Below are 21,822 nucleotides of genomic sequence, written 5' to 3'. Positions count from 1 at the left end.
TACCTGTAGTGTATTATATAAATAAAACCTGATCCACGAAAAATAAATGGCCAAATAAAATTTTAACACAGTTTACAGGACTACATACAGTATACAAAAGTAATACTGCACACTATTATATTTAATCCTTAATAGTTGATAAATAAAATATTATCGAGGAGATAAGGACAAGACTTATGTCACAAAAGGTATATTAATAATGAGGAATGAACTTTGTTGACAACTGTTTGTGTTTAAGTGTTGAAATATACAAATGCAAAAGTAACAACCGAATATTTCAACTAAAAACGCTTTGCACAAGTAGATATTATATAAATATTCTGAATATTCATTAGGTATAACATAAAACCTAAAAGTGAAAATTGTTTATTGTATCGGCACTAAAAGGTTTCTGGTGTGCAACATTCTCCATGGGACGTCACGCATTTATGTTATATTGTAACATTTTTCATGAGTTAAAGCATTTTCACTGTTTTACTAAGATTCATTAGAGTAGGTTAGTGACCTTTTAAGCCTATTTAATATAGTTGGGAAGGAGAGAAACATTGCCACGTATAGCCAATTTACTGATAAATTATTTTTATGGGAAGAAGAAAAAAACCACGTCAAATCATTTAGAAATTTGTTTGATATAATAATTCTATTGTTGCCAGATAGCAATTAATAAAGCTATATAATTGCCTACTGCAGAATATTTAGAATATTTGAGTACTTATCAATAATTATTATGAAATATTAAAGAATTTGAAACTAAAAAAAATTGTATTTTAGATATTAAGGATATATAAGTAAATAATTTATGTAATTACTAATTTATGTATACCTATATTTGGGTTGGATGTTTAATATAACATATCATAAAGATTTAATAATATGACCTTAGGCGTGCGAATCTTTGGTAGTTTACTAGTTTCTTTATATTATGATATTTTATTATTATAATACGTTCTTTGTATAAATAATATTACCTATATTAAAAATAGGCTGATATACCCACCAGTCACCAGGTATATGCTTAAATAGTCAAACCTCACCACCATTTTTTCTGTTGTTATTAAGTGAGGTTATAGGACGTTAGGTTAGATAAAGCTTCAAAGAATAAGTTTAAAAGTAAATCATTGTAAAACATTTGATCAATGCTTATTTATTTTAATAATAATTCACTTACAATAATAAATTAGGTGATTGTTGTAATTATTGTAAATCTTACCCGAATAGTTTATGTAAATAATTAATGTTATAACAATGAACATTTTATTTTTACACGGAATGATTGGCGGTTAATTTGAATATTACTAATTCTTTGGCTTTGTTATACTGAAAGTATTGTGGAAAATTGCAATCTAATAGTTGAACTTGACACCAATTGTTATTTTGTGATAACAAATCAATGAAATATTCGTAACATGGAGCGCAAACTTCCAAATCGACTGAACTGAATACATACCTGATGACAGAAATTGTTTGTTTTAACATTGATTTTAGAAATATAGTAGTAAAATATTGAAATCGTACAATATGAAATAGGTATAGCAAATAGGTATGTTATAAATGTATTTATATATTAAGTATTACCTTCTTTCCATTCCTATATAAGCGGTTTTCCTAGGAGATATTGACATTAATTTCTTCAGGGTATTGACAAAATGTTCAGTTATATAATTATCGTAAATAACTGTAAACAAAATAATTGTATAGTACCATACTATATAATATATATGTGTATATTATATGTTGTGCGCCTTCCTATTATATTCAGTGTGATTATAATTTAAAGTGGGTAAATATTTCAGTAGGTCAAACTTTAATTTGATTTGGGATTTTATCACTGTACTTTACTTATCATTTATTTTTGTTTATTTACATTATATATAGATGAAAATATAATTATATATAAAGGGCCTCACACTGGCCACTGAGCTTACTCGTGTGGGGTTCGTATTATATAAGTACTATTTTCTATTATACTAATTTTTTTCGAACAAGAACGAATAATGAATTTCCTACTTAAAATAGTTTGTAAATTTTGATTATTTCGACGAATTTCGCTGAAACATCTAACGCTGATAAAAGTTATTGTGAATAAACGGTTGACTTCTTATTCAATTTCAATATACCTATTAACAACAGATAATGAGGAACTTTGTATAAAGTTTTCAAGTTTTTTGATAAATATTTATCCATAATAATTAATTGAACAAATTAAAAATAATGTCTCATGCCTATAAAAAGTTCAAAAAGAGTCAATATATATTTAAAAAACAAAAATGTATATCGCTAATTTGTTAACCTAGTTATTTACTACATACTATGTTAATATCGTTTTTATAAATAGCTTAAAATTTTGTACATTATACCTAAGTTTAGATGACTTTATCAGGAAAACTTTATAAATAATAATAAAAAAAAAAAATGTATATATTTAAAAATAATAAACATTTTAAGTGTTTTCAGTTATTATTTATTAGTTTTTGAATTACACAAAAAAAAAATATCGATTTAGTCGAAAACTGGTTTTGCATAAAAATTCCCATTTTTCCTTATTTGTTTGTTTTTTTGGTCAGTTTTGAAAACTATTGAAAATTTTCTATTTGACCTATCAAATACACCAACTAGATTCTTTTTCCCATGAGGAAAGGTGTCGAAGTAGAAGATCGAAGCATTTTTACTTCCCCAAAAGGTGATTCAGGCACAAAAATTTAAATAATAATCTTAATACATTTTGTCCTGCATGTATGATGGCGAAAAAACCCCGAATGGCTTGAATAATAATAGAGAAAATCCACCGGGATTAATCCTATCTTAAATTAGGATCCATAGGCGTGCGCACGGGGTATGCAGGGTATGCGCCTGCACACCCTGCAGCCAGACGCTTGGGGGCACATGAACAATGCCTAAGTTCATAATTTTGACTGGATTATAAAATGGTAATACGACATCGATATGGAGTATGGAATTGTTTTTAAATTCATTTTGGACGTTTTTCAATAATTTAAGGGAATATCGCCGAATATGGGTTTTATTGTTTGGGTAGGTAGGTATTTACTATTTATATTTTCCTAGAAAAGACGATGTCTAAATACTGATATAATTAATATATTATATAATAATATATAATGTTTATTATAGTTGAGTAGTTTATACCATAGAATATAATAGAAGTGACAGTAGAGTAGTAAAGTAGCAGCCATAAGTTTATAATACAATGTTATGCACATTCATTTTACGAGCATTTATATCTGTGGGGGGCCCGGGGGGCACATTTTATCAGCCGCATACTCTGTGAACAAAGTCTGCGCACGCCTATGTTAGGATCACATTCATTTACACTCTAAGTTAATTATTATAAGGTTATTTTAATTTTTAAATCTATCAACAAGCAATGTTAATAATATATAAACTTTAACGAACCATCTGCAGCTATTATAATTTGTATATTTTTTAACTTCTCGCATAATGCCTCAGACAATAATTCAGGTTCATTGAAGTTCAACGGCATGAATGTCGTTCGACTGACGATTAAATCTTGATTTAAGTTTATGTTTTTTTCAATCGTTGACAATATTTCTTTGTTGTTGATATCTAAAATAATTCGATAAAATTACAAAAATTTAGCTATAGATTTATTTACTAACGCGAGAGCAGTATAGAATGTGCAATGCCAATGTACATATATACTTATGATGTATACATTTAAAATACATTACATTAAATTACATACAACAAAATAAAATTATACAACAGCTATTAAAAGAAAATTCAAATATTAATTTAGTAGAATTAACAATATTTTTAAATACGATGATAATGACTATAAATGTATTTATGTTCACCAATCTGTGAACAATTAATAATTGTTATTTAAAATTCATACATAAACGTAGAAGTTTAGATTGACAATCGTAATTGAAGTAAAAATTACAATTTGTAATTTACAAATCCGAAGCATTTGACTCCTATGTTCGACAAACTATGAGATTATGTGTAGAATAACTCATAAAATGTAATCTTATGGATCTAGTGTAAAAAGTTGGAACCAACCAACCTATTTCTTCTAAGATTTTAAGACGATTAATATCGCCATTCAAAATTTAAAAAATTAAAGTCTCATATGATTAAGCATTAAACTTACTTTTGGAGGAAAGTGAGGTTATACCTAACTTCAGAGCAACTTCCTTCTAAATTTTTTATTTTTATTTTACCTAGCTATATAGGTTTAAATGTAATATTCCTGAACCTACTTAATAAATTACATTGTTTTAATAAATCATAATAATTTATCATCAATAGTATAATAACAACATTTACCTGTAAAAATGATTTCTTTGCAACACATAGCAGCTACAATACCAGTCAATCCTACTCCAGAGCCGAGTTCCAATACAATTTGATCATTGGTGAAAATATCTCTGTTTTCCAAGATAAAGTCACCCATTAATAACGCGCTTCGCCATACTTGCATGCCGACCATATTTAACGAAGTTCGATTTATGTGTTCTATAGTACAATATGTCAAAGTCAAACGTATAATTTGGGTGTTATTATATATAGTATAATATAATGTATTTACGGCATCTTTATTATTATTATAATTATAATATATATAATTTATTATTATAATTACCAATTGTAATGCCTTTGGCGAGAGGACTTCTCCGAACTACTAAGTCACCATCTTCATCTATGGATAATTGTTCTGGACAAGGCTTATTTGGTTGGTGTTTAAATTTAAATGTGCTCCTAACACCTATAAGCATTTAATAAATTTGTTTAAACAAATATTCGTTAACTTAAACTTACATGTGGCTAAATCAATTTTTTTATAATATATACATATATTCTATTTTGTACACCACTATTACTGCAGTTTGCCATTATATTTGAGAAATATCCGCTCCGATCGGGTTCTCGTCGAGACTTATATAGAGGTACTTATCGTTTTTATTATTTATGGTGCGACAGCGTTTGTAAATATTGTTCTTTTCTAATTTGTATTCATTATTTAACTATATATTATAATAACTACTCACATCGTTAAATATAATGTTAAAACTTAAAATACCCGTAATTAACTATGCATATTATATTGTTTTCCGCGGTACAACTTCCGTACGTGCACCAAGTTTTGTATATATTATATACAGTTACAGTCGATTTACGGCACAGTCAGAGCACTACAATGGTAGTAAAATACTAAAATGATACTAACATGTCTATATATTTCAGGATTATAAATGGAAAATGCAATTATACAATGGCGAACATTCTATATATATATTAGTAATTAGTATTATACGCCATCGAGTGATCTGAAATATTTTACAACTTTATACACCGAAATTACACGTCATTATAATTTTATTATATTATTATTTATTATAATATATATACATCAAATAACATTAGACAATATTACATATTAATATATTATTATTTTATTTTTAAAATCAATTGTAAATTTGTACTGTTTAGTTATTACAACATAATTATTACATATTTACAACCACTACACCACGTGTATCGTGTATAGACGTAGATATATTACACGCCGTCATCATTTCATCAATCACCAGATCCGACAAACCCTAATGATAGGGAAATGCAATCAAAATGTTCTATTACTTTCTCCTCCAACGAATTTCCATAAAAATAATCAATTACTGAGTTTTAGAACTAATTTTGTTGTACATAAAATTGTGTTAAATGTAATGCTACGAATGGATGAAAGATGTTACGGCTTAAGCCTGGTTCAGCGACACCACCTAAATTTCCGTAAAAGAAATAGTTCATAATGTATTATTTTTTTTAAACGTCTAATTTGCCGAAAATTTTGCGGATTAGGTAGTAATGATAATGTGTAATCAACATAAAATATAAAATAATAAATATTAATATAATCGTAATTTGTGAACTTATCTAATCATGACGAGTTTTGGTTTTTGAGTAAGTAGTAAGTATATAAGGTGAGTTAAGTTTAAGTCCACGTTATAAATGTTAAGTGGGTATAGTTAAGTTATAAATTAAAATAGTATGATTGTACAAAAGTTTAGTAAATAAGTTTTAACTACAAACTGGGTTTCATGGTGAATTGGGTAGGTATCGGTGTATTGGGAAATCGCCAGATGTATATGTAGAGGTGTCAATGTGTCATATTATGCAAATTTGTATAAATTAAGTCAATAGATAAACCAACACGTTAAGCTTGTTACTTAAAAAATTCAGTATAATATTGTGTGATTATAGTGATGACAGATGCAATGACATAGCTAGGGTTTATGTACGAAAACAGTAAAAAAACTTAGATTAATCATTGAACATATTATAATATTAATTTAAAAAAAAAATGTGATGCACCTCACACCATACAGACACATATGTCATATGCATTATGTATATACATAACTGTATAAGCATTAATGGTTTGTGAAAGGAGGTCAATACTAAAAATATTTAATTCCGTTAAACTGTTATAGGTAGATATACGATACTATGAAGTATGCATATAAGTAATAGTAAGGATCTATCTAAAAACAATGTTATCATCCAGATAATTTAACTTATAGGTACCAAGTAAATTATCAAATACATCTTATTTTATTTTTAACTAGGATCTTTGTCTTCCAACTAAAGTTGAAATTTAAGAAGTTCTAAAATATATTATTTAATTATAATATGTTTGATCATTAAAGAGCCATTTGTAAACGAAAAGATTTTTTAAATTTTAAGTTAACAATAATATGTGAAAACTAAGTAAAAATTATTTTGTACTTAATAATCCTCTCCTATACAATCTGTTTTTATTTCAAAATGAAAAATACTAGTTATGTTACTCTTTTTACATTGTTAAATATTTCAAACGTAATTTTCTAGAACTTTCGACTTATTACTTATAAGCGATAAAGATACGTTGTTTGATGTCTGCAAATAAACGAGGTCATGTTTGTGTTAACTATGGGTAGGTAGTATATAGATACGCCATATTATCGGCAAACATTTTCCGAATTTATGATCCACCTTTTCTACAAAGGTAACTGTTACATATACCTGATATATATTATTAACGGGCTATAATCAGGGGTGGCGAACCTTTTTTTTTTTCTAGTGCCAATTTTTGCAATCAAGGGCTTGATAATTTTTCACGTGCCCAAAGTTTGTAAACACTAAATAGAACATAATTACTACGTTTATAATATGATGGCGTCAAAAAGGTTTAAAAAATGTATACCGTTTTAAAAGTTAAAACGTTCACATTATTATGCAGTTTAAGAATTTAAAACCAATTTAATTTCAATCCGTTTTAACACCATCATATAAATGTAGTAAATTATTTTTACATATATAGGAATATTACAAGATTTAAAATGTTTATACTTTATTTATTTGAATTTTTACAAGCAAAATTTTAAGAATAGCATAATTTTTCTCAATTTCAATTTTTCGCGTGCTATTGAAATTTGACAAACATGCCACTTTTGGAATGTGTGCCGTGAGTTCACCACACCTGGGCTATATAATATGTTATTTGTATTGCTTAATTGTTATAAAATATTTTGATCATAAAAAATAACATTACAAACCAGGCATAACGTAGCTAGAATTTTTTCCATAAGTGCAGGCCCAACATTATTTGTCCGGCTTGTACCCCCTACCACCCTTATCCTAATCACACAAACTCTTATTAAATAAAACTACATTTTAACAATGTATTGTCTATAGTCTGTTTAAGTTTGTAACAATTACATTAAATGGCTTCGTCTTACAAATGTAAGACAGCAAAAACTGGTTTCCTCGAGAAAGAATCGAGAAGGTTATACGGTCATAACTACAAAACGAAATTCTCAACATATAAAAAGGAAAACATTGGCTGTGAAATACCGTTTGTGTTTTTTTATATAGGAACTAAAAAAAAAAATTATTCAAGTTTAAAAAACACAAAAATAATGGATTTTGAAGCAATGAGAATTTTTCCTCGCAGAAAGTGATATAAATAAAATATATAAATAGATATTTCACAGATAATTTTTGTTTTCCATATTTTTTAGATTATTATTGCAAATATTAAGCAACTTAATATTATGATAAAATATAATGAACATGAATATACATAATTATATTATAAAAATAAGATTAAATTTTTACGGGGGATTGAAGAGTTTTTGGTGGTCTTATATAACTTCATTATTATTAATCAATATGATTACAATTACAATCTATAGTCCTTTCTTTATTGCAAATATTAAATAACGATTAAATCTAGTTACGTGCTTTAAAATGTTAATGGCGCAGACAGGATTTTTCTTCTTAGTTAGGACTGTTAGGAGGGAGAGTTCTCCTAGGGCTGGTAATGTATTTTCACAGAGTTGGTTTAATTAGGATCTATACTCTCTATTATAGGTTAACTAGGTTTTATTTTATGTTTTGGTTCCTATATACGGCTATATACAAATTGTATTCGCATAGATCATAGAAGTAATTTTTTATATTTTTGAAATTCCGAGAAAGAGGGGCTACGTTTAACAAAATATATTATAAAGTAGAAATTTAAAAAAAAATGTGTTAGTACACTTGTCTTCAAATTATATATTTATTTTCTCTATACGCTGTGTTTTAACATGTTTATATACATATGAATTTGAGTATGTTTTGTGCGTAAACATAAGTACATAGTTTTACGAATAGCTAAATAATTATTAAGAAACATATTATTTTTTAACACTGGTCGATATTACAATAACTACATTACTATTACACGCATGTTAATATAGTAGGTACCTAGCTGGTATGTAGATTGTAATATCGTATAGCCCTAAGTGCCCCTAACTCTATATATTATATGTAAATTAGACAAAAATCTATAAAGGCTTCCGTTATAATTAATAAGATATATTATAATATTATATTTATTAAATTTAATTCAAAAAATAGTATAGTATGATGTATGATATAGTTAAAACTATTGATGACCTACATAAAATTGTACATTTTTCAAAGATACAAATTTGAAGTACCTAGTTTGAACGGTCTTCCCTCCATCTCTCTTATGTTTACGCCTTTGAATGTGTATTAGTAATGTATTACAGACATAATACAACTATACAAGTTTTTAAATTAGCTATTTTATTTCGAAAAAAGTATACAATATAATATACATAGTCGAGATGTTAAAATTGTATGTATGACATGTACAATTTTTAAGTATTATGTATTATGCTGAATTAATTTTATTTAAACAGTTGGTTAGAAGTTGTATGGTACAGTGGTCAGTGGGATACCGTTTTAGATATTACATATATTATAAAATATTGGTAGTCAGAAAAAAAATCCACGGAAAAAAAAGCCACGGGAAAAATAATCCACAGAAAAAAAGCCACGGGAAAAATAAGCCACGATAAAAAAAGTCAAATTACAATAATTAAAAATATAACAGTTAAAATTAAAGAATTAAATTAGGTATTATTTAAAAATTGTTTACACGTTATTGGTCAAATATATAAAAATAATAATAATTAAATATATAAAAAATAATATTTAAAGTATTATTTAACATTTTTAAACATTGGTCATATTGTATACATATAGCAGGTATACATATATATATTATATATATATATATATAATTATTAATACACAGGTTATATGTTAATTAATTTAAATTTTTTAACACAGTTGATCATACTGTATTGTCCGCATTCATATAGGTATAAAAATAAAATTGTTAATATTATAATATACATTGAATAAAAATAATATAATATTTTGTGGATATTATCTTGAAATCAATTGATTATTATGTCTTACACCCTAGATAATATGTATAATGTACGAGTATATACTTTGTACAGGTGATTCTTTTTTAAATGTACATGTTGCAATATAAACTACATGATGCTATCTTTAAATATATTAATTTATGTATATTTTTAATTAAAATTTTTATTTAATGAAATCAATACATTCATTGCTGTTTAGAATCTAAAATATATTTATTACTATAAATAATAAATAATAACATATAACCTGTGTATTAATAATTAATAATTATATATATGTATACAATATGACCAATGTGTGAAATTTTTTTAAATAATACCTAATTTAATACTTTAATTTTAATTATTATATATTTAATTATTGTAATTTTACTTTTTTTCTTACATTCAAATATATTTTACTTAAATTTAAAATTTTTCATATATTGTAAAAAAATATGTTGAATCCATAAATAAAAATGAAATATCATACGTACTATAGTCACTACATCCTACGTTAAATTTACTCATTTACATTGTTAGAAGTATGGTACTAAGGCCTATGAATTAATTATGAAATATGCTTAAAAAAAACTTACTTCTGATATCATGAGTGTCACCAGATTCATGTTCCTCGTTCAATTCTAGAAATAGTTCCGACTGTAAAGTTGTACTGTTTAGTGTAGTATTTGTAGTTTCCATGTTTTTTATTTTGTCAAATTAAATTATTTGATATAAAAATTTGTACAAATATGTTATAACACTCTCATATCTAAAAGAACATATTATATAAAATTCAATTAATGAATATACATTTATATATTATATAAGCAAATAAGAATAACCAGGCACAGGATTCTATTAAGCGCATTAAACGTATGCCAAAAAATAAATAAATACGCTCAGGGTTTGTGATATGATTATTATAGCCAACAAACTCGGCCAACTTTATTATACCTACTATATATACATTCATTTGTTTTATTGTCCTCACGCCTCAATAAGTTTAATACGTTTAACCGTTTAAGTATAACCAGTGTAGTCAATTTAAGAGAGTATATTTATAAACGTACTACGTATACTTACGTAATTGTGTTTATTTTTTTAAAAATTGTTTTCATAATTGAAACATATCAAAATTAAGGTTATTAAAACTGATCTTATTAAGTTATAGGTAGGTACCTACTTTTTTCACGCTAGGTATTTAAAATTTTCTCAGCAGTTGCACATAATACTATAATAGAATGGAGATTATAACTCATATGAATTTATTAATACATATAAAAGGTCTATTACTATATTAAGGTTAAAACTGATACGTTACTATTCGGTCAAAGCAAATAAATGAACCAAGCATGAAGAAAACTTAGGTACAGTTAAAGGTAAAGAGCGCATGGGACTATGGATATACTTAAGATTTAGTATAGTTACAGGGATTAGTTTTAGTAATTAAATAAATTAACCCAGTGGCGGTGGGGGGGGGAAACTCCCAACACTTAATAACTCATCCATTATATGAAGAGAATTTAGTAATCAGTAGGTAGTCACAGAGAGTCATGTTGTACCTGTACCTATATGACGTGTCGTACAGCCGTATAAATCACTATAATGTATGTAAAATCATTGTACACGAAAAATGAACTATGAAGGCTTATTATATATATTATATACAAAATATATTTTATGAATTTATGATGTCATTAATTAAAGTATATAATTTATTTTACTATTAGAAACACAGTTTCAATTAAAACATTGTATTTGAAAATTGTATTGTATATACTGTATATGAAATAAAATTAAACATTTTATAAGTTTCAAATATTACCCAAAAATAATATTTTTGAATTACACCAAAATAATTAAAAATTTAAAACTTTTTTCGTCTAAATATCTAATTGCAATTTAAATTTTAACTTAAAATATTTATAAAAAAAATGTTCTTATATATTTTTTGCTTACAATATGAATTGCTTATAAGTTATAAGAAACCTGTTTTATATTATCATTTCTTTGGTATAAAATTGGACATTTTAGATTGCAACTTTTTGTGATTTAGATGAATATTCACTTTAAATGCTTTAAAAAAATTGTGCAAATGAATGATGAATCTATAATATTTTCAACTCTTATATATTAAAAAGTATGAAGAAACTTGTACTAAATTTGCAAGCTTTTTGACCAAAAATATAATATTATTACTACATTGATAAAAATTAAAAAAAATTATTTTTCCTATAAATTGCACAAAAAGAAAAGTAAAAATATTTTGAAAATGTAATCATCTACTTAGTATTAATAGAAAATGATAATATAAACATTTGGTGAAAATATTAAGTACCTATTTACGGTCGTTTTTGAATTACAACAAAATATTAAAGAACAATTATCCACAGTTTATTAATTGATCGCTGAATTTCCATAATCGTAAAAGTTTTAAATACAAACGCTAGGTACTTCTCATATCCCATAAACTTTCTATTTTGTTAAGGTCCCCTCACATTTTAGTGCAGTGGTGGCGGTAAAATTGTATTGATTTGAAAGGTGCCGGTAACTTGTGTCCGGACTTATTTTTACAACCATCGCTGCAGTGTGACAGTGTGAGGATATAGGTTTAAAGGTAGAAAACTAAAAAAGATTATGAGGAATCGTCTTCTAAATTTTCAAATATTAGGAGTAAAACCATAACTAAATAAATGGCCTTAACTCTTAATATACATATTTTGCTAATGTTTTAAAGTATAAAATCAATTCTGTCAAAAACAGGTTTCCGTAAAAATTCTGGTTTCTCTTGTTTTTTTTTTCGACACTTTTGACTGGAAATTTTATATTTTTAGCAGAATAGTGAATGTATTTATTTTACAATGATACGGGTAATAATTTTTTTTACCCGTGTACACGAAAAAAAATCAAAATGATGTTTTGATTTTCATATTCAGTAACTTATCTGGAGTGAAAGTGAATCTATTTGCTGGTTTATAGTGTAATCGAAAGGTCAAAATTTAAATTTCTCAATATCTACTTTACAAAAATGTCCGGAATAACAGGAATTTTTCTCGCAAAATCTACTTCGAAAAAATCGATTTAGGTTTATTGGATAATTCGCCGAAATTGTGTTTCCTGCAATTCTACAGGTCAAGCGATAATAGAAAATTTTCTTAAACCAGAAAACACTGATTATTTGCAGTCTACAAGATAAATTATTTTTTAAATATTATCTGGGATATATTATAGCTCTTAATTCGTTATTCGTATAGGAAAAAGGTGGGTGAGCTGAAATATTTAAAATATATTCTGATCACCACGTCCCGTGTCTCCAACTAATTACCACGTCAAAAGGCTGAACGGGTTAAGCATGACCTAAATTTTATTGCTAAGATGGAAATATCACACAGCACGTCTCATTCATGTGTAGACTAGTAGACTAAAGAATATATTGCATATAAGTATTATACCTGTATAGTATGTAGGTACAATGATTTTCAATAAGGAAATACGAAATACGTATCAGTCATAATATGTAGTACTGCGGTGAGTGTACTATGCTTTAGTAATCTTTCGGTAATCACGGAAATCATGGTAATCATTTGAAAATCGTAGTGTTCTAGAATGAAGTACACACAATGTTTAGAAATATGGTTCCAATAACACAATACCTAACACGAGTACCACACTACCAGTTGGCAGTTACATACCGGCCTATATTGACATCTGGTTCCTCATCTGAATATACTTGGACAGTCGAGTATAGTTATATTGATGCACCAAAAAATATGTCGCAAACCAAGAAAATAATATCATGAACATTATGTGGGTGGTGGAACATTATATTTTTATTTCCTCAAATCGAACGTTTAATAACGTACGTGAAAACAACAGTCTACAATAAATTATTATTATCAACAATATAATTTTGTTGTTGTGGTCTCCGAAACGAGATAAGAAGTAAAGAAGTAAAAGCGTCGACTGCCAGGCGGCAAGTGGGAGTGCGAGAGAGAGGAATCGCGGACGACGACGTACAACAATTGTTATTGGCTCGAAAATGTGTGCGCGTGTACTCTGCGCCCGCGGACCAATGATCGGCCACCACGAGCCAGTGCGATCATTTTGTTTACATCATCAACATTTTATCAGCGGCGAACAGCACCGCAGTACCGCACATTTTCCCGTCATCATTCGCATTTCTCACAACCAACGTAGCATCGGTCGTCGTAGTTTGCCCCCGCGTAGGTAATACCCGTCAGATCAGAAAAGTTTTTTTTAATTCCTAGTTTTCGGGATTTTAAAATTTTACACACCCCACGTCGAATCACCACAGCCATCCAGCACTCGCCGGTAAGTACCTACCAAAAGTCCGTCGGCCGCGTTGTGTCCGTAGGTCTATCTCGACGTCCACAGTTGTGTGATCGTTACCTCACGACATTGCCAATCGCCTACTCACCTTTCACGTCGTTTTCTTTACGTCTTTACGTGTGTTTCATTCTGTTTTTCCGTGTCTGCTGCAGAATCGAATCGACGACATGATCCTTCACGTAGCGTTCGCAGCGTTCCTGTTGGTCAATTCGGCGATCGCCGACGCCGGTGTCCAGGAACAGGTGGCCGTCGAGTCCGACGAAGGCGTGCTCGTGTTGACCAAAGACAACTTCCAAAGTATTGTCTCGTCGTCCGAATACCTGCTCGTCAAATTCTGTGAGTAAACGTTTAACCGCTGTCGTGTTTACAAACGCAGAAATTATGTTTCGTTTTAAAGGTTAGAAAACGTCGTCACAATGACCCCATATAATTTAAGAGCCGTAGACATTGAGGTTTTCCCGTATCATTTTGGGTGGGTGAGAGGGGGGGTCAACTATATGACTTTGTTTTTAACTATACATAGGTATTACACAGTACACAATAATAATTATATTTTTTTGGCTAAAACTGAGTTAGTAATCCATAAGTAGGTACTTACAGGTAAGTATTTTAAATCGTTATGTATTATTTTAAATAAAATATAAGGTATACAAATTTGAATAATAAGTTAATTAATAACAACTCAAGTAGTGTTTCTCTGTTTTGCTTATATTTGGATACTGTCTTTTTAATTTTTTTACCCAAGGAACAAACTATTGAGTGAATTATTTTACCTACTCATACATACTCTCATAATTGAGTATATTTTATATAGAACCTATTATGGTATTTTAATTTTATTAAAATATGTATAATATGGGTTAAAATAGTTAAATATAATTTTAAACATCAATTTATAAAATTATAAAAAATAAAAATTTTAAAAAACAATTCCAATCCATAGATTTTAATAGGTTAAAATTAAGCTATGAAGGCTTTGATATTATATTTTTATCTTTGGCCTACAAAAAATATCGGTATTGTTTTATAAAGAAAATAATATATGTTATGAATTCTCATTTTTTGATACTTAATTATTATAAAGTTACAAGTTAGAATAGAAAATTACTTAGGTATTTTATCTAGTTCATAAATAAAATAAAATTGTGTAGTTTATTATTCGAATGGCTTTATTAAATTAATGGTTTGGTACCTATATTTATTATTTTTTCATCTGATAAAACCATTTATTGAATATGATTTTCTTAAATAGATTAAATCAACTGATATAAACTATAAAGCATATTGAGCAATTTTATTTATAGAATGGTGTTATCAAAACTTTAATACACCTAGCATTATTTCTTATTAGCTATAAGTCGATCACTTAATTCATTTTAATTTATAATTTTAAAACTTATCTAGTATTGTTGTATATCCTTTGTAATATTATAATCAATGTTATTAAGTATATATTTCACTTTACTATGTGTACTATCTGTTTAACATTAAACATGTTTTTTAGAAAACTCTTAGTATAATATATAATATAAAAATATTTGTATTTATAATTTAAATATATTTAAACGTTAAACCATATGTTTTGCTTTGTCTGTTTTCAAACTAATGTTAACAATTGTTAAGAAGAAGAATATTTTTTATTTTGGTACACGTGTCGTATGCTATCTACCGGCGCATGCTATCTACAAAAAATTAATACTTGTGTCGTATGCTATCTAACGTAGGTAAAAAATGGATTTTGGGAACATATTGATTGCCATTTTTGACAACCTCTTGTTTGGCATCTCATGTATTTGGTTTTAACTAATTGACCAGTTGCATCTCGTTTTCGACTATTTTTTAATGTTTCTTTCACTTCACCCATACCATTTAATTTAGTACATACATTTGAATTCGGCAATAACCCACGTTCTTTTAAAAATTTGACACAAGATTCGTCGTTAAAAATAATATTTCTGTATAAATCACCTAAATTACTCATTTTCATAAAACTCAAATAAACACAAAAATACAAATACGTTTATATAATAATACGAACACGTTTATCGTTTATTAAGCACCGAACACATACTAGACGACACAACATAATACGAATACAATCATTTCGTAATTGGTAATGTATTAAAAATAGGATGGGAAAATGTGTAGATAACTTTAATAATGTAGATAGCATACAACACCTATAAATCGACCGTAGATAGCATACGACACGTGTACCTTTATTTTTCATGTATATTATTATATATGATGCCAAAATTAATTTTTAATTATTTAGTAATGTGGGGTTTTGAGATATTTTACCAATTATTATTTAACTGATAATTGTATCCAAATAATATTTATCCTTATTTATATTGGTTTAGAACTTTATGTTTCTTAATCGCTTGTTTGTTGTAAACAAAAAAATATATACAGTATTTTTAAACGTTTATTTGTTGAATAAAGCATAATAATTTTGTTATTACTGTTTCTTTTGAAAATTAAAATATATACCTAGGTGATTTCTACTACTACCTAATGTTAAATACATACAATATCATACATTCTTACATTTTATCCATACATATTTTACTGCTTTGAGTTGACTATCTTATTTATTTATAAAATGTGATGACTTATACCATATCTTTATTTAACTAGACTGTCTAGACTAATTCATATATTCAGAATAAAGTATTTTTAGTTATCATGAAAGTGTATTATTTAAATTTCTAATCTTTTATTTTATCTTCTACTTCCTTTTTAGTAATTGCACAATAAACATTATCTTTTTTCTTTACTGTTATTTGTACAGTACAACAGCATATTTTTAAATTTATTCGAATATAAAATATTTATCTTTATTTATATAATTAGGTATATCCTTTATTTATAATATTCCATATTTTCATACTTATGAAAAAAATAAATAATTTAAATATCTGGACATCATACTTGATAAACATTTATATTAGATCCTTCCTATACCTATAAGCTATACATAATACATTTTTTTTAAAGTTTAACCAAGAAAAACAAAATATTAAATTTTTTTCTAAAGTCAATGCAGATCATATCAACATTAGTCATTTTATAAAACATAATGTGTAATTAACATTTGTATGCTATACATTTAGATCATAAGAGCATAAGAACTTTGAAAACCAAATACAATAAAACCTCTTTAAGATAGGAAACTCCTCACTACAGAAAATAATAATAGTCATATTATATAACCTCTATCTCATAGATAGAGGCTCTCTATAACTTAAACCCTTTTATAAAGAAAAAGTCAATTGATAAAGAGCAATTCTGCTGTAAGAAGGTTTTACTGTAGCATATTTAAACATTTGTGATATAATCCATGCATATGTCTTAATTTTAGTTGTTTTGTGTATATTTTGTAGATGCACCATGGTGTGGTCACTGTAAACAATTAGCACCAGAATATGCAAATGCAGCTCAACACTTAGCCCAAAATGAGTTATCAGTTAAATTGGGAAAAGTAGATGCCACTATTGAAAGTGACTTAGCTGAACAGTTTGGAATTCGTGGGTATCCAACTTTGAAGTTCTTTAAAAATGGAAAACCAATTGATTACTCAGGTACAATAAATAGTTTACTTTCTGATTGGAAATATTATATCAATAGTTTTTATGAAATTCTCATTTTATAATGATTTCATATTTGCACACTCTAGGTGGCCGAACCAAGGATGAAATTATTCAATGGGTATTGAAGAAATCTGGACCTGCTGCGAAAGTTTTGCAATCAGAAGAAGAATTTAAATCTTTCATCGAAGGAAAACACGTTTCTATTGTTGGTTATTTCGAAAATGTAGAATCAGATGCAGCAAAATTATTTGCAGAGCTGGCAGATGCTGTTGATGATCATCCATTTGGTCTTGTATCAGATTATTCCAAATTCTCCAATTTAGAACACAAAGATACGTTTGTTTTATATAAAAATGTAAGTATTAACATTGTATCATGTAATCTATTGTTTGGATATCAACCATATATTTTGATTATAATTTTAGTTTGACGAAAAGAAAGTTCCATTCGATCAAGATATCACCGATATTGAAGACATCAAGAAATTTATTTTTGTTCATTCGTTGCCACCCGTTATTGAGTTTAACCAAGAAACTGCTCAAAAAATATTTGGTGGTCAAATTAAGAGTCATTTGTTACTCTTCTTATCTAAAAAAGAAGGACATTTTGAAAAATTTTTGGATGGAATTAAACCTGTTGCACTTGACTTTAGAGGAAAAGTAAATTAAATCATATTTTAATAAATTTAGATTTAATTAATTTGATAAAATTCAATTTTTTTTTAGATTGTTTTTGTTACTATTAATACTGATGAAGAAGAACATCAAAGGATTTTGGAGTTCTTTGGAATGAAAAAGAATGAAGTTCCAAGCATGAGGGCAATCAAACTTGAAGATGATATGACCAAATTTAAACCTGAATCTCCTGAATTAACTGGAGAGAATGTGAAGAAATTCGTTTCTGATTTTGTCGAAGGAAAAGTTAAGGTATAATGAAAACTATTTAATAGATATTGAATAATATTTTTAACATAAAATATTTTTTTAGCAACATCTGCTCTCTGAAGAATTACCTGAAGATTGGAACAAAACTCCAGTCTGGACTTTGACCGCTACTAACTTTGATAGTGTAGCTTTAGATTCAACTAAGAATGTACTTGTTGAATTTTATGCTCCATGGTGTGGACATTGTAAACAGCTTGCACCAATTTTTGATAAAGTAAATAAATACAACATTGTTTTTTTAAATCAAACAAAGTTTTAATTTGCATTACTTTATACTTAAGGTCGGAGAATATTTCGCTGATAAAGATGATGTTGTCATAGCAAAAATGGATGCTACAGTTAATGAACTCGAGCATACTAAAATTTCCAGTTTCCCTACACTAACTTTCTATCCAAAGGGAGACAGTCCAAAAGTATGTTAATCTATTTTGCTATATTCTGTATTGCTAATCAAATAAAAGTTTGTTCTTTTATTTATTCACAATTTAAACATTTTAAATTGTCGTATTATACTTTTCTATGAATCACTTAATGAATTATTTTAAAATTTTAGGCCATTGAATATAATGGAGATAGAACATTAGAAGCTATCATTAAGTTTATTGAAGCTGATGGAAAACAAGAAAGTTCTTCTAGCACAACGGTAATTAAATGTTTACCATTATAAAAAATTAATAACCTTATATATTCTCATTTCTACTTTTGATGGTATTAGCATTTTGATTTAAAATTGTATACTTGGAAAAATACTAGACAATATATTCATGTCTAATCATATTAAAAATTAGTCATGATAACCTATTAAATTATAAAGAAATATGTTTAAGTAGCTTATTAAAAAAAAAACATAAACTGTGCTGAACATTTTTTGGAACTGTGCTTGATAATATTGTTCTTATAATTTTGACCAACTTTTTTGTGATTCGAAAATTCTTTGGCACTGTCCATACAATACTCTATATGATACTGTCAGGGTAGTTTTTAGTCAAAAAAAATTATGTTTACAAATCTTTTCATCATTTGTAAGACTTCAATTCTTTGTGAAAAACGAAATAAAAAAGTGAGTTAGTCGTGAATGTCGCTCTGCTGTACAGTAGGTTACAAGCGGGTTACTAGTAATTGATGGAATTTGAATCCAATGATATTATGTCATTGTATACGAAAAACGATTCTGATCGAAGACGGTTTATCTGTTTAGAATATATTATAGATTATTAAAAATTTTCAAATCCTAGATTTAAAAAGAGAATCTTTTATGAATTTCTAGCATAAAATAATTTGCGAATTTTCGTGATTTTTACGTATGTTGTCAAAATTCAAACTTTGAATGCTTGTAAAAAAAAATTGTGACTATATATTTCTATTATTTTTCAACTGCTATTGTAAAAATATGTTAGCCTTGTATTAAATTTTCAACCATTTCTGCCCAACAAATAAATTTTTATCGATATTCATAGAAAAAAAAAAAACTAAAAATATTTAAAAATTAAAATGTCAGTAAACAGCTCAAAACAAATCAAAATATTTTGAAAATTTTATCAAATATAGAAAATGCCTTTATAAATATTTAGTGAAATTGTCAAGTATCTGCAGTCATTTGTGTTAGAGTTACATAAATAAGAAATCTAGTGAAAATCCAATGTTGTACAACTTTAAATTTCAAACGCTTATAAAAATGTAATTTGAATTCCTGGTGGATATTTTTTTGTGATAACGATTGAAAAGCTTGTAAGGAATCTTGTATTAAATTTTCAAATCAGATTTAAAAAGAAAATTTGTCATGAATTTTTAGCTTAAAATAATTTGTGAATTTTTGTGATTTTTACGTATTTTGTTAAAATTCAAACTTTGAATGCTTATAAAAAAAATGATGACAATGAATTTATTTTATTTTTCAACTGCTATTGTAACAATATGTTAAGAGCCTTGTATTCAATTTTCAAGCTTTTCTACCCAACAAATACATTTTTATCGATATTAATTTCAAAAAAACTAATAATGATCAAAAATTGCATATGCCTATAAATAGTTGAACTTAAGTACGAGGTACTGTAGTTGAAAATTGAAGCACTTTTACTGTCCCAAAACGTAATGACAGACACATAAAAAAAAACCCATCATGGTAAAATCAAAACATTCCTCGCTCCGCTCAGAATCTAAAACTATTCTGTGATCCCTGCAACAGTCTGTTAAATATTAAACATGTAATAGAAAAAATGCTAAGTACAAACTTAAGGAAATATTTGGCCTAATTCCCAATAAATATTGGCTGCTGGACCACAAAATATTAGTATAATAAATGTTTAATAAATTAATGTTATAATTTTCTGTAATTTAATGTTTGGGCTAATGATTTAAGCCTACTTTTAAATCTTCACTTTAAATAGTAATTATTTGAAATTAATACATTTCCATTTTATTTTATAGAGTGAAGAAGGAGAAGAAGAAGAAGAACGTGAGAAGCCTAAAGATGAATTGTAGATATTAATTGTAAAGAAATGTTTATTATTATTTTTATTTTTTTTTTGTTCCATCTTACTTGTGAAAAACTTCAGCACATTAGAGTTCAACAATTGGACTAATACCTAATTGTGTATATATAGCTAATTTTGGTTGTATTTACGTTATTTAAACTAAAAAATTGGTATTATTACAATTGTAAGAAAAACAAGATTAATTTAACTTTCATAATGTACCCTTTCTCAAGACTGTCATAGATAGGTCTGAATAGACTTCTTAAGAACCATATTTTATTTTAAATCAATGTCTATGATGTTTCCTTGGTAAGTAAAATGAAAATAATAAATTTAATATTGATATTTTTAATTTATTCATGAATCATTATTTTAAGTTATAGTTATAAACATTTATTTATTAAACCACAATAATTACTCAAATTCTTGAGTAATTTAATTGATAGATCTTTTTACTAATTTTATATAATAATAATAACATTGATTTCTGAAATTAATTTTAATGATAAATCTTAGCCATAGGTTTTATTCATACTTTGATATAAATCATCATATATATATTTTTTACATTTGTTATGTATTAAAACAAGCATGGGTGTATTTTTATTTTATTCAATGTTTTAACATCACAAAAGTTCATATTTTTACTTCATTTGGTTTGTTAAAATGTTATCTTTTAGTAGTTATTTTGAAATAAATGCTTTATAAT

The 21,822-nt window shown here is 26.8% G+C and overlaps 2 protein-coding genes across 4 annotated transcripts; one reads left to right on the top strand and one right to left on the bottom strand.

Annotated features, from left to right (window-relative positions):
* Positions 1–1,103: 1,103 nt before the first annotated feature.
* Positions 1,104–14,332, bottom strand: LOC107168635 (methyltransferase-like protein 22). 3 transcript variants are annotated; one of them, XM_089228424.1, is made up of 8 exons: positions 13,445–13,805; positions 13,205–13,353; positions 10,349–10,521; positions 4,625–4,747; positions 4,309–4,497; positions 3,412–3,582; positions 1,576–1,675; positions 1,104–1,447 (listed from the first exon to the last, which is right to left on the bottom strand). In XM_089228424.1, exons 3-8 carry the CDS (start codon positions 10,449–10,451, stop codon positions 1,261–1,263), a joined length of 873 nt encoding a protein of 290 aa, XP_089084550.1. In that variant the 5' UTR covers positions 10,452–10,521; positions 13,205–13,353; positions 13,445–13,805; the 3' UTR covers positions 1,104–1,260. The 3 variants fall into 3 exon arrangements, with proteins under 3 accessions (XP_089084550.1, XP_089084552.1, XP_089084551.1); XM_089228426.1 differs by lacking the exons at positions 13,205–13,353; positions 13,445–13,805 and adding an exon at positions 14,191–14,332; XM_089228425.1 differs by lacking the exon at positions 13,205–13,353.
* Pdi (protein disulfide isomerase) lies at positions 14,270–21,465 on the top strand. The gene is made up of 9 exons (XM_089228423.1): positions 14,270–14,438; positions 17,489–17,686; positions 17,782–18,050; positions 18,121–18,354; positions 18,421–18,621; positions 18,683–18,853; positions 18,921–19,052; positions 19,193–19,282; positions 21,067–21,465. Exons 1-9 carry the CDS (start codon positions 14,270–14,272, stop codon positions 21,118–21,120), a joined length of 1,518 nt encoding a protein of 505 aa, XP_089084549.1. The 3' UTR covers positions 21,121–21,465.
* Positions 21,466–21,822: the final 357 nt, after the last annotated feature.

This window comes from Diuraphis noxia, unplaced genomic scaffold, assembly GCF_037042655.1.
Source record: "Diuraphis noxia isolate RWA-SAM2 unplaced genomic scaffold, SU_Dnox_SAM2 contig0005, whole genome shotgun sequence".
NCBI classification, from domain to species: domain Eukaryota; kingdom Metazoa; phylum Arthropoda; class Insecta; order Hemiptera; family Aphididae; genus Diuraphis; species Diuraphis noxia.
The sequence above is the reverse complement of the archived record's forward strand: the minus strand, read 5'-3'. Positions and strand labels throughout refer to the sequence as shown.

Excerpts from the sequence above, each read along its gene's own strand:
- LOC107168635 (XM_089228426.1), bottom strand. The coding sequence starts at position 10,451 with ATGGAAACTACAAATACTACACTAAACAGTACAACTTTACAGTCGGAA. Across the intron at positions 3,583-4,308 it reads CAAAGAAATCATTTTTACAG|ATATCAACAACAAAGAAATA; the intron begins GTAAATGTTGTT and ends GAATTATTTTAG. Across the intron at positions 1,448-1,575 it reads TATATAGGAATGGAAAGAAG|GTATGTATTCAGTTCAGTCG; the intron begins GTAATACTTAAT and ends TTCTGTCATCAG.
- Pdi (XM_089228423.1), top strand. The coding sequence starts at position 14,270 with ATGATCCTTCACGTAGCGTTCGCAGCGTTCCTGTTGGTCAATTCGGCG. Across the intron at positions 17,687-17,781 it reads AAAACCAATTGATTACTCAG|GTGGCCGAACCAAGGATGAA; the intron begins GTACAATAAATA and ends TGCACACTCTAG. Across the intron at positions 18,355-18,420 it reads CACTTGACTTTAGAGGAAAA|ATTGTTTTTGTTACTATTAA; the intron begins GTAAATTAAATC and ends ATTTTTTTTTAG.